Source organism: Pelecanus crispus, chromosome 2 (genome assembly GCF_030463565.1).
Source record: "Pelecanus crispus isolate bPelCri1 chromosome 2, bPelCri1.pri, whole genome shotgun sequence".
In the NCBI taxonomy this organism is placed as follows: Eukaryota; Metazoa; Chordata; class Aves; order Pelecaniformes; family Pelecanidae; genus Pelecanus; species Pelecanus crispus.
In genome coordinates, this window is record NC_134644.1 from 22148166 (window position 1) to 22161760 (window position 13595).

A 13595-nucleotide genomic window follows, 5' to 3' on the forward strand; every position below is an offset into this window, starting at 1 on the left:
GGAATTCAACACATTTAAAAAAAAAAACCAAACAAAACAAAACAGTAAAAACTTATTTAAGAGGTCAGGGAACCGTGCTTTTGCCAAAGTTAGACATTAACTTTTTGGAAAAGGACAACTCTTAATTATATTTGGACAGAATTCAAACTAACAAGACCCCACCTCTTACTAGAAATACTGCAACTTAGAGCAGTCCTTATGTTTAATAATGAATACTGACTCTGAGCTGAATAGTCAACACATTTCCCAGCCTGATTAGTCTCTAAATGCTCTATGCTTTGAAAGACTTAATTTTTTTAAAAATGTTTGTAACCAACTGCCAGCATGTTTTTTATTTTGACTTTATGAAACAAAGTACTATTTTACAAATCTTAGAAGCTTTATGGATGAGCACATTTAATCAGGCCCACACTAATACATCATTTTTATGAAGCACTGCCTTACAGCAACAAAAGGCCCATTTCCCACTCTTTATCAGGAATTTCCTCTTTTAATTAGAAATGAAATACATTATCCATTGCCCTCAGCATCTTCCAGTTGCCTGGTTTTGATTGGGGAATGATTTTTTGTTTTTCCCAGTAAATGACTTTTCAACTGGTGTTTGCAGAGTTCAGTTATTCAATCTTACATTAAGAATAGGAGCTCAAATTGTGTTGTAAGGTAGGAAAGACTAAATAAAAGCACATAAAATTTTATAAAACTGGACATACACAGTAGCTTTTACAAAGTCAATTGGTAAAAAGGCAGAAATGGATTGAAGTCTATTTTTTACTTATAAGCATGCAGCAAACCAAATAAACAATGTATTTTGTAGGAGGTGGAGAAAATGAAGACTTGTCATGCATTAAAAATCTTTACTACGGTGTAAAAGCACAATATTATTGAAATTTTGCAATGCTACTAAAAAGGCTGAATATAAGATATATGCCTAGTATAAAATTCATAGAATCATAGAATCATAGAATTGTTTAGGTTGGAAAATACCTTTAAGATCATCCAGTCCAACCATTAACCCACACTACCAGGTCTACTCTAAGCCAATCAAGGATAGACTAGACTAAACCATGTCCCGAAGTGCCACATCTACCCGTTCTACAATAAAAAGTGATGGATCCGTCTTAGACATAGCTTATACCTAACAACTTCGCAGTGTTCAGTCAAGCAGTCGCTGGCTATCCTGAAGGCTCTTTGCTTTAACATTAAGCCATTTAATTTATTATTGTCTGATCTGAAAATTATTTAATGGCTTGTTTGGTGTTACATGTGGGCAAATGCTTTGGCTAGTTGCCTGTTATTCTATGAAACAGAACCTTACAGACAAACACAAATGTAGTAATTTTAAGTCCTGTTACCACTTCATTGCAACTACTGCCCATAAGCCTCACAATCAAAGCTGGCAAATCCCTTTCTATACCAAGGTCAGAGTGATGTTAAGGCATATGGAATTACTATTTTTTTTCCCCAAAGCTTATCATTCTTTTTGCCCTAAGTGTTTCTGATCCAATTTGTAAAGATAAAGCATAAGGGCAGGAGCAGAAAGACTTGTGAGAGTTCACTGATGGAAAGCAAGACAAAACAGAGTTGCAGGAGAAAGCTGATAGAAGGGCTACTCCCTTACAGAAACAGGAGAGGTAGTTCCAGAAGGGACACTTGACCCAGTAATGACAGGTAAAGGAAGCTTTACAGGTCGAAAATAATTTTAACAGCTGTGTGGAAACATAAGACATCAGAAACAGAGGATGTAAATAGAAGGCAATTGTGTGAGCTGATATTTGCCAGTCGACGGCCAGACCTCTATAGTTCTTACAGAGCAAACTGCCCACTGGTGATGACAAGCGTAATCCCCTGCAACAGACACAAGGCAGCCCAAGTCACTGATTTTGGCTAGAAACATTGTATTTCACTCTGCTTTATATCATCTTTGCCATTTAAAAGATGTTGCCCATAGGGTAATTTTTTGTTATCAAAGAGCTCTTTATTAAGTGATGACCACATCTCCTGGCTCCTGTGCTGAAGGGGCCAGAACAGCAGGAACAACCAAAAACGCCTTACTGAGATTTCTGGCAGGCTCCAAGAAGATGCTTCACTCGGTACACTGATAGTCCAGAGAGCCAGGCAAACTTCACCTATCTACTGGTTTTGAAAGTTTAAGTAAATTTATGAGATGCAGGGAAAATGCACATGACCATAATTGTCCTCTGAGGACTGGAAATCTCCAGATAACGTGCAAGTAGCAGAGGCTTATTCCAGGCTGCAAATTCACAACCATCCTCACCCTTAACAATCTGAGATCCTAACCCTGTGGATCCTTCTCTTTCCATAGCACCACCAAGCTAGGTGGACAGATTTTCATCCTGCTCAGAGGTATTGCCCTGTGTGCCAACACAAAAAGATGGACCTCAGACAGTGTAACATCAGGCTTTATTCCTTTCTCCATAGCATACCCTCTCCTCTTTCATTGATCCTCTTTCTCTGAAAGTCCTGCAAAACGTGGCGCAACATTGCATTAGGATTCTCTGTACTTATAATATCCCTCCTGATGTATTGAAAACAGCACAATTAAACACAAATACCATAATTCTGTTTACACACTCAACGTCCAAAAGGGAATCAAAATATGTTATCTCTGTAGAGAACTTAAACTTTCAAGCAGCTAACCAGCTAGCTAGCTAACCCAAGATCTTTTGTCTCTGTTACTTTCCCACAAGCTATATGCACACTTATAAACAGTTTGATACTGTAGTAAGTGAAATCCATTCTCGTGAGAATAACAGATGACTCTGAATCAGTTGTCCTTACTGGTCAGTGCTTAGGCACCACGCTCAGGTACCTCACAGCTGCCCATTAGCACAGGTTCCAATAACATCAGGTTTCAGTGGAAAATTTATTTCAGCGCCTTCAATGCCTGTGATTTTAACTTGGGTCAATAGTGGGTAAAACAATTGCGGTTTTGGTGAAAAGCTGTGTGTATCTTATATGCACAAAGACCTCTCTCTTTAGTGTACAAATATTTTTAAGCATACGATCTGACCTCAGGAAGTAACATAATCATACCAACAGTTCTTGATTTCCGTTTTAGAAATTTACCAACTTTAATTTGATCACTGTGGGATTTAATATTGGGATGCCTTTCTTTCTTTCTTTGGTATTCCTTCCATTATTAACAGTGGTAGAAATTCTCAGGCAGCATCTCCACCGTAAGAATTATTTCAAATAATTCCTCCATCTGCTGCTCAGGAATGTTCCTCTACTGAAGGATGATTTATCAAATATGGTCTGACCAGATTGTAATACAGTCTTTACAAATTCAACTGCTTGCTCCAGCTTTAGCAGGGCTATATGTGACTGAATCCCAATCCTCAGATAAATGCCAGAAACTCACTACAGGATGACCGGGAGTTATTGCCTCAAATGTCTCAGGCTGGAATAGCCTACTGCTCTGCTGAAATGTGTCAGTGCTTTGGGTCCATTGCTTGCTGTGGAAGTGTCTGACAGGCTGTCTAGTTTCCAGATCTCTGAGCAGTAAGCTGCAGCAATGAGGTAATACGTGGCTTGCTTTGTAAAGGCCCATCCCTACTCTGCTTCAAAACCTATTGCACATTTTTATCGGCTCCTACTGCTGTTCTCCCCATACACTCCCATCAGTCCTCTAATATCCTTGGTTATATTTGGCCAATACATGCCGTCTTTGGCATTCCAGGTTGTTTCAAACATCCAAAGTATTTTATTTTCAGTGCTAGGATTTGATTGCCTACAAGATGCCATTTTAGCTATCTTTTGACTGGTTTAGCAGTTGCAAGCTTTCCTTGTTGTAATTCTTAAAGATGTCTACCTATGCAGGACATTTTTGATTCATGTTTTTTCTCTGTAGCAAGTTTGAGTCCTTTGAGTTCCACTTTTTCCTGACTTGTATTTGCACATTTGCTATTGCACGGGCTAGGTGGACATTTCTGGAGCCACCTTCATGCTAGCTAGTAAAATGTCTCAAGAGTCAACTCACTCAGCTTTATAAATCTAAAAATGTAAACATCTATATATGATCTGATCACACCAGACTCTCTTCGCAGCAAAATATATATACATTGACATATAGAGAGAATTAGACACTAGATGCAATTCATCCAACCTACTTTAAACATCTGCCTTCAGTGTTCATAGACTCTGCTGACTATATTGATTACATCTCTACTGACTGTATATGAGTTTAGGCTGACAAACATGGATATAGATGTCAGCACAGCCAGATGAATTGTACCCTTTGTATATAATCTATTTGCTTTACTTGTAAATTTGCCTGTAGGCTACACCCATGCCTGTAGCTCATAGCAGAGTTATTTCAGACTCTGTGCACTTCCATTGCACAGTGTCCCTTCCAGCACTACCAGTGACCAACCCATCATGAATTAGCTAAGCTTTCACAAAGCAATAATCACGTCATTCAGTCCACTTTTGCTTTCCTTCACCAAATACTAATCTCTTGTTTTTCCTGTTACTTTTTACTTCCTACTTCTTGATAGCATACATTTTATAAGTTGTACTTATAAAGATGTGTCTTTCAAATTTAATTTTTCATGGGATGCCCAGGCGGTTACTGACATGTTCAGAGGCTGCTGGAATAGATAGTGATCTTTGTTTACTAGAGGTCATCAGGTGGTTTCTCTTACCTTGTTCAATTTATAATCTATCCCCCTACAATTCTATGGTTTTCCTAGTGTAACTTACCTACTATTAAGCATACTGATTTTCATATTTTTCCATATGGAAGCCTGCCACAATTATTTGCTTTGTATTCTTCTGTCATTTCTACAGTATTCTTGTTTCCAATTTCACACACCTGCAGAAATGCACTCATTTCCAACTTAATAACCTGCTTGATAGAGTATAGAGAGCACCAAAGAGGTGTAACATTGAAGCTTCATCTTTTCATTCACACCTGATTTTCTCTCTTGTGCCACTCATCTGTGCTCCTCAACACCAGTACAACAGCTTCCCCACTGGGAGCTACTACTGAAATTGCTGATCTATTAAATGGCTATTACTTATCCTAATAGTAGTGACCTCCAGCTTTATTTCTCCCTCCATCTGTTTCTCCTGCAGTTTTTCTTCCCTCTAGCTTTTTCAGGATAATACCATCTCCTGGCCACAATCCAGTGCTCCCTGCCAATTGAAACCACATCCAGCTGTACTCCACCTTTTCAGTGTATAAACTTCTTTCAGCTCATTTACCTCACAGGGCTCTTAGCTCCTTAATACACCACTGCAACTCCAACAGGGAACCCCATCCTCTCACTCATCCTGTCCCCTAATCACCAGCATCCTCTTGTCCTTGTACAGTTCATCTAGTTGAGGTCTACATGTTCATGTCCCAGAGCAAACTAAGCTTCAACCTTCTACTGCCCTTCATCTCTTTCTCTCCTAGATTCAAACCTTGTTTTCTCCCTTTGAACTTGGAAATAGGTAGTTACTTGCTTGAGTTAAGACTGAGAGAAAAATTAACCAGAGACTTCAGGATTTAACTCAGAGACCTAATTTCCATTTTTAGTTTGCTGAAAGTAATTACTCCTATATTTTGGGGACTAGATGTTCAAGTAGTAACAGTTTCTTTCAATTCGGAAAACTTCATTTCAGTAATGATATCATAATTAACTGAAATGAATTTGCTAGCGAAACATTCAAGTGTACAGTCATAATCAGCATGTTAATACTTGCATTGACTTATGTTTTGCAAATCAGTCACCAGCTTTGGGAATAAAACATGATGGATGGTTCAAAGCAAACAAGCTCAATATCAGAAAATTCTAGTGATGACAGAATTTTCTGGATCAATCTAAAAATGTTCACTAGAGGTAGAGAAAATTTAACAGAAACGGGCTTTGGAAACCTTTACAAAACCCACATAGAATGCAAGCTGAGAGTTACGTATCAAAAAGCTGTAATTTTTTTCAGTGATGCACACATGATTTCCTTTTTAATGACAGTTCCTGAAAGATTGGATAAATCAAAGATTATATTGACTGGCAGGATCATCTAATCTGTTTTGGAGCTTCCAGATGTTGCTCTGCCGGAAAAAAGGGCTAGGGGGAAGTAAATAAACTGTCAAATAAGGGAAAGTTATTGCCACCATATACTTACAGGTGCCTCTAGTAGGAATTAGCCCCAAACTAACCCCAAGTGTTACATGTGTATTTGAGGAACACTTTTGCTTTATTTTCACCTGTACAAATACTTTGGTTGTATTCTAAACACCTTCCTATGCATTCACTGCAATTTTTACTATTGCATGCCTTCTGCTACAGACAAAACCATGAGAGGACAGAGGATAGAAGAACTCTCATCCGAGCCCCAGTGAACAGATATTCAGCATGACTGTTGTGGAGTTCATGACCTGAACGGGGTCAGACAGACTGGGGCTGTGCCAAACAAAGTGAGAGTGGCTAGAAGGACAAAGGGCTCAGCTCTGGTTTGTTCCCTACATCAGGGCTCATGCTAGTCTGATACACTACTGGTTTCCACAACGTAGTTTCCTACTGCAGTTTCCTGCACAAAGTCTGTTGAAATCTTTCTGGGCCTCTATGCCACCATAAGTTACCAGTGCCTACAGGGATGGACTTATTCTGTTGTCACCACTGTGTCTACAAGATGAGCTGGAGCAAGAGCCAGGATAGCATTAATCTCGGTAAAAACCTAACTCACAGACTTCCACCCAGAAGCCTGCAATCTGGGTGTGAGTCCAGCATGGGTTGAGCAAGAAGTCTTCAGCTCCTGACTTCAATCCTGTTCAACTAGAATGCCTTGTGGAGCCACATTTTGCACAAATCCTCAAAATTTTCTATGTCATCAGCCCCATACAGTAACCTGATAACCAGATTTATCTACAGTGGATGCTCTTAGCTTTAGATGGTATCATTACCTCCGAAAACTCTACCAGTGTATTCAATGCTAACTACACCACCTGTCATTACAGGCACACAATATGGGAAAGATAACTCCAATATGGATAGTAATAACTAACATTGAAATAGTGTTTAACATAGATATGACTGATAAAATAATACATTATTTTTCAATCAACTCTAGATAAAAAATACCTCAATCTTGATTGCAAAAAGGTAAATTCAGGAAGATGGTGTAGGATCATTAAAATCATTGTGAGGATGATAAAATTATAATTGAAGATGTACCAGCAAGAATGTTGCTGAACTCATCCTAGTTCAAAAGCCAACAGCAAAAACCACTACATCAAAATAGTGTAAGCTTATGTCAGTTCAAGATCTGCCTCTGTATTGACCTCGCAATATTTATATATTACACTACCTATAAAAATATGATTACTATTGAAATAGAGAAAAGTTACCTTCAAAAAGTCTTCAAACAACATACATGTAAAAAAAAAGAAAAGAAAAAAGAGAAAAACTTGAAGACACCTTGAAGGATTCCCTAATAAAATACCAGAAGTGTACCCATGCTAAGTTTTCTGCATTGTCCAATAAAATCTGACAGACCTAAGGTATTCTTTTATAAACAACTGCTTAACTATTTACTTGGTAGCATAATTCTAGAGAAAAGTTATGTGACTAAAATATTGTTTTCCCAGTATATGATAATACAGAACTATTTTTTTATTTGCTGTTTCCCTTACTGCTTCCAAATATCTATAGCTACATTTGAAAATCAACTATGTTTCATGTTCCTAAGCAGTTTGGTTCTATTCCATGTTCTTGATTTACAGGTTACATACAATAATACTCAGTTATTCCATGGAAAGAACAGAGACTGAAACTTCTTAAGACCCCTTATGACCTCTGATCATTCAAACGATCAGGAAAAATTCCAAAAGAGAAAATTAAAACCTTTATTAATCCCAGGCAACAAATGTAAGGTTTAATGAAAATGCATAATAAGCTAGGTTAGCTACCACCCTCCTCTGCAATGCTGGTACAGGCATAGTAATACCATAGGGAAATGTAACGTCAATGAGAGATGCCATAATTTACCGTATCTGATACAAGGCTGCACTAGAAAACATAGAACTGATAAACAAAAAAATAAGCCACAGAGAATAAACAAGAGGAACTTACTACCATAAACATAGAAAATTAATACAAACAAGTATGAAGCATTGCTGAATGTTGAATATGATGTGGGGCCACAGAGCTTCAAGGACTCCTGCGAGAAGGGCTGTGTTACTGCCCAGAGACCTGTAGCACAGAGAGGGTTTTCCCACCTGCACAGCCACTGAGCTCTGCTAGGGATACCAGTGACAGGCAACAAAACAGACTTCATGAGCTTAGCTCCCTGACATTCACAACATGACTCACTAACTCATGAGCAGTGTATTACAGAAATAACTGCACTTGTGGCCTGTAGAGCACAAACTTTAGAAAGCTTAAAAAACCCCCAAACTCAGCTTCTTCTTTTGTTTACTTTAGAAAGCTTAAAAAACCCCAAAACTCTGCTTCTTCTTTTGTTATCTACTATTAATAAAGCTTTGAGAGCTCTCCAGAGGTTGCTTTAAAAATGCCCTCTAAAGGCATGTGGGGGGAGATAGATGCCCATATCCCAAAGAACCACAAATTACTAATTATGTTAATAATACTACAAGCTGTCTTACCTCTTAGTTATGAATTAAATAGCCTTGTCAAATACAAGCTAAGGACAACAGTGAATAAAGCCTTCAAGCTAGTTATTTTCACTCCCTGTTCTTCCTTTCTTTAGTCAAACACAACCAGCTCAGCAAAACCATTCAGAAGAGGAAATAAATATTAGTTAAACCAAAGAAAAAGTTGACTTTTACACCTCAGCAATTTCAAAGTCGTCTTAAATAACTTGGAAACCCTACTATGCTACAACATGACCTCCATGAAGAATGGTAGAAAACATTGGGGTAGATGGTTTTATTGTGACAGGGATTTAATGTGCCATTTTCCTCAACTTCCCATTTAACAAGGTTATTCAATTTATGATTTGGAGGTAAAACCAGTCTGCAGTGTTGTCATTAGTGTAATTAATCACATCCCGCTCTCCAGAAAGTGGACATCTGTCATGTGGGACTCCTGTACACATTAACTCTATCGTTCTTTTGATCTCAGAATAACCTCTGGAGATGTTCCAGATCTCTAATAACAGTAATGCCATTGTAAAATCTTGGTTACTAAGAAATAGTAGACCACACAGTGTAAAAAGCACTTGGAACCTGTCTTTATCCTTTGTTGCTAGGCTATAAGCCACACTGCACCACCAATGACTTATGGTAACAAAATCTGAAAATATAGCCAAAGCAAAACATTTATCAGAGAGTTAGGACAGAAATAGATTTTTCTTTTCCTGCTAAATGGGTTTAGGAGTCTTAAAGTTGTAGAAAAGGTTGTATCCTGTCCTGGATTGACAGGATGACTTAGAGTTACTGGGCTTTATCAAGATAATATTTTGAAAGTTATTATTGACTAGATCTTACTTTTTCATGCTTAATTTTGAGGTTGAAAATCAAGGAAGTGTCAAATGAAAAACAGAAGTTTCTCTGTGCTAATGTCAGTGGCCTATAGCAAAAGGACTGATGTTAAAGTCCTATTTACTTGACAATAATCCATAGATCTATTCACAGCAATATTATTCTATTTATTAGAAGTGGAGCAAAAAGAAAAGCAGAATTATCATTCAGTGTTCCATTAACAGCAAGAGAAAATAGTGCTGCAGAGCTGCAGCGATTCTTCTATGCTTACATACTTTTTTTAAAAAAGCCGAAAACCAAAACACCCAAATTCCCCAAATGCTCTACATCAAAAGAAAAAATGTTTCCCTCACAAATTACTACTACACAGCTCTCCTTGGGAGCTTAACTTTACTCCCAAGTCTTTGGGGACAGATGGGGGAGACTGATGACAGCAGCATATTAGTGACAGCAGTGGTAAAAATTCAGGGCTTCCTTTAAAAGTGAAGGCCCAGGAGAGTGACCCCACAAGAAGAATTACTTGGAGAAAGAGTCAACTTTGTGAAGTTTTAAGGGACCAAGTTCAGCAGTAAGTGTAAGGGGGCATTTACAGAATGAACACTGTCCACTGGCGTTTTAGCTGTGGAGGGTCTATCCCACCCCATTTTTCCATACTACACAGATCATGCACTTGCTTTTGGCACCCCATCAAATGCAACTCCTCTAATAAGAGAATACAGAACTAGGCATCAATGATCAAGCACCAAAATGAAACTAAAAGCAAAGCAGAATGGAAATCAGACAAGTCTCAAAGTCCCAATCAATTGTTCATGGCTCATCTGATCCAAATCAGCATCAAAAATATCATTGCTGATGAAGAAGAGAAAACCCTGGTACTGAAGTCACTCCATAATTCTGCATCCTTTTTTATCATTCTGACTGCAAAACAACCATTTAATATCAGCCTTTATTCATCTCTGTTCGTTCTTTTGTATTCTTCTGCTTTGGTAGCAAAATGGAGGATCTTGACACAAAGCAGGACAGAAACCTCTATTCCAGCTCCTACTCTTGTTGAGACACTGACTGCAATTCTTGTCTCATCTTTTAGTCACACCCTCCCCATTCAGAGCTCCAGTGGGACATGGGCATCCCTTCATCCTAGCCAGCTGGCCACCCATAGCATGAGAAGGAGAAACCTTGACCAGCGGCAGGGTAGGATTGGTCCTGGTGATGGTGTTTGCTTGTCCTGCCACACCTCTAGGCAGAGCACCACCAGCCAGAGTCCATGAACTTGCTGGACACGTTCAAGGACCAGAGGATGCTGTGGGTGTGCTCTCTGTGATGCTGCCCTCTGCCTCCTTATTTTCATTTTTTGACCATTACTCTTCCTCCTCCTTTTTCTCATTTGTTGTCTTCCACATAATTTCATTTTCCTCTGGTGTCCTCTTTGTCTTTCAAGGAGGTAGAGTGAGGGGGAAGCAGAAGGGGTTGATAGCTGTTCCTACTGCAGGAGACTGGTGCAAGCAGCAGCAAGCAGCAGTGGGAGGGAGAGCCCCAACCACGAGCCATCAGCGGTGCCTGGAGCTGCAAGGCCAGGAGCTTGAGCCGTGCCATCTTACCCCACAGAAGGAGGAGAGGACCACCATGGTACTGTTGAAGACACTGTACCACACCAAGGCAACACACTACAATGGGTTTGCCTTACAGGTGACAAGTGATGTACTTCTGGCAACACTTCTTATCATTGGATAGTAAATCCTCTGCCCCCATGCAGGCAAAACCAAAGTTTCCCTCCTTGTTTTGGCTCCAGAACTAGCTCCACAAGCGCAATTGCTCCAGACACACACACACAAAAGATTTCTGGGAGAAATACCTGAATAGAAAATGTTAATGCTATAAAGTATTACACTGAGAGGGTTTTATAGCAGTTCAACTGGAGCAGCTGGAGGTTTTTCATCATATTGATATTTTGTAATTTTCTTTTTGTGGAAAGCAAAATTTCCTAAATAAATGCTGCAGTTTATCTCTTGACATATATGGGAGGGAGGAAAGGCATTTTAAATAGCTGCAAGAAACTCTTTGAATATTACTCAAAGTAAATGGTTAGAAAGCCACTTACCCCCAGTTGCCACAGTAATTTCACGTAGAAAATGGCCGTAAAATGGAAAATCGAAGGACAGATTCACTCTCTGAAAGGAACAACACCAGAAAATAAAATTGATATTGTGCAGAAAAGTAAGAGAAAACAAAATGAACAGTCCTCCACTTCAAACATCTGTTTCATTGCTTTTTATTTTTCACTGGAGCCTTGCTATTCTTAATTTGAAATTGCCAATAGCTAACTGGAAACAATTCTGTGTAGCACTTAAACACCTGAAAGCAGTGGATCTTCATAACTGAAGACTTTAGAAAAAAAAATACATCAACAGACATCATGACTCTCTCATAAGAATGAAATTAATAAAGATTTGTAGAGATTTTCCTAAAAAAATGTTGCTTTAGCCTCTTTCTTAAGAGGAACCATCAATATTTAAGGCCTTAGCAATACCGAAGTTTTACATGATGCCCGTTCCCTTGGCTGTGGGTGGTTTGCTCCTCTGCCAAATGCTCCTTCAGATTTGAGCGCTCTCCCTGATATCCTATTGCTACCTGGGTGTTTATCTGATGAAGGCTGGTAACTGGAAGGAAACTCTCCCATCAAACCCATGTGACACCAGTTCCCAAACCTCTCTGTACTGTTAACTAGGAGGTGGAATGATTTATAAAGAAATATTCAACAGAATGCATTGGGTTTGCTTGCCAACGTTTTGGTAGTGGGGGGTGGAGCTACAGAGGCGGCTTCTGTGAGAAGCTGCCAGAAGCTTCCTCTTTGTCCAATAGAGCCAACGCCAGCCAGCTCCCAAATGGACCCACCACTGGCCAAGGCTGAGCCAATCGGCAACAGTGGTAGCGCCTCTGGGATAACATATTTAGAAAGAAGGTTGGAAAAACCAACCCAACTGTGCAAATGCAGCCAGAGAGAGGCATGAGAATATGTGAGAGGAACAGCCCTGCAAATACCAAGGTCAGTGAAGCAGGAGGGCAGGAGGTGCTCCAGGCACTGGAGCAGAGATTCCCGTGCAGCCCGTGGCGAAGACCCTGGTGAGGCAGCTGTGCCCCTGCAGCCCATGGAGGTCCACGGGGGAGCAGAGATCCACCTGCACCCGGGGAGGACCCCACGCTGGAGCAGGTGGATGTGCCCAAAGGAGGCTTTGACCCGTTGGGAAGCCCGCGCTGGAGCAGGCTCCTGGCAGGACCTGTGGGCCCGTGGAGAGAGAGGAGCCCACGCTGGAGCAGGTTTGCTGGCAGGGCTTGTGACCCCGTGGGGGACCCATGCTGGAGCAGTTCATGAAGAACTGCAGCCCGTGGGAAGGACTTGTGTTGAAGATCGTGCGGACTGTCTCCCGTGGAAGGGACCCCACGCTGGAGCACAGGAAGAGTGTGAGGAGTCCTCCCCCTGAGGAGGAAGTTGTGGCAGAAGCAACATGTCATGAACTGACTGCAACCCCCATTCCCATCCCCCTGCACTGCTCAGGGGGAGGAGGCAGAGAAATTGGGAGTAAAGTTAAGCCCGGCAGGAAGGGAGGGGTGGTGGGGAAGGTCCTTTAAGATTTAGTTTTTATTTCTCATTACCCTACTCTGATTTGATTGGCAATAAATTAAACTGGTGAATGATCTCCCTCACCCTTATCTCGACCCATGTTATATTTTTCCCCCCTGTCCAGCTGAGGAGGGGAGTGATAGAGCGGCTTTAGTGTGCACCTGGCATCCATCCACCTCTACTTAAGGTACTTACTGCAAAATAAAAAAAGAAGAAAAATCTTTTTCTCCCCTGTCAGCCTACAGGTGACTATCCTCTATCAGCTGAATTCACAGCAGAGAACTGTAATTTGGAAAACAGACTCTTCTCCTCATCTAAGCTCTCCATAAAGCACCATTCAAATCCAAATTCATTTTCCCTCTCTGCCTATGGCGCTCTCCTTTCGCATCTACTCCGCTCCTTTCCCAAAGCTTGCTGATTATTGTCACCACCCATAACCATCACCCAGTGTGCTACCTGGTTAAACTCTGAACAAAGCAGTAAGCATGACAGAAAGGAGTGCTGAAATCCCAGTAAGGTCTTTTCACT

At 40.3% G+C, this 13595-nt stretch overlaps 1 protein-coding gene across 1 annotated transcript in view; it reads right to left on the minus strand.

The window, feature by feature from the left end:
• PLXDC2 (plexin domain containing 2) overlaps nucleotides 1-13595 on the minus strand; it is a 289801-nt gene that overhangs the window by 118010 nt on the left and 158196 nt on the right. Inside the window, exon 4 of the mRNA XM_075705348.1 lies at nucleotides 11547-11616. Within this exon, the coding sequence (XP_075561463.1) occupies nucleotides 11547-11616 (70 nt within the window). The remainder of the gene's footprint in view (nucleotides 1-11546; nucleotides 11617-13595) is intronic.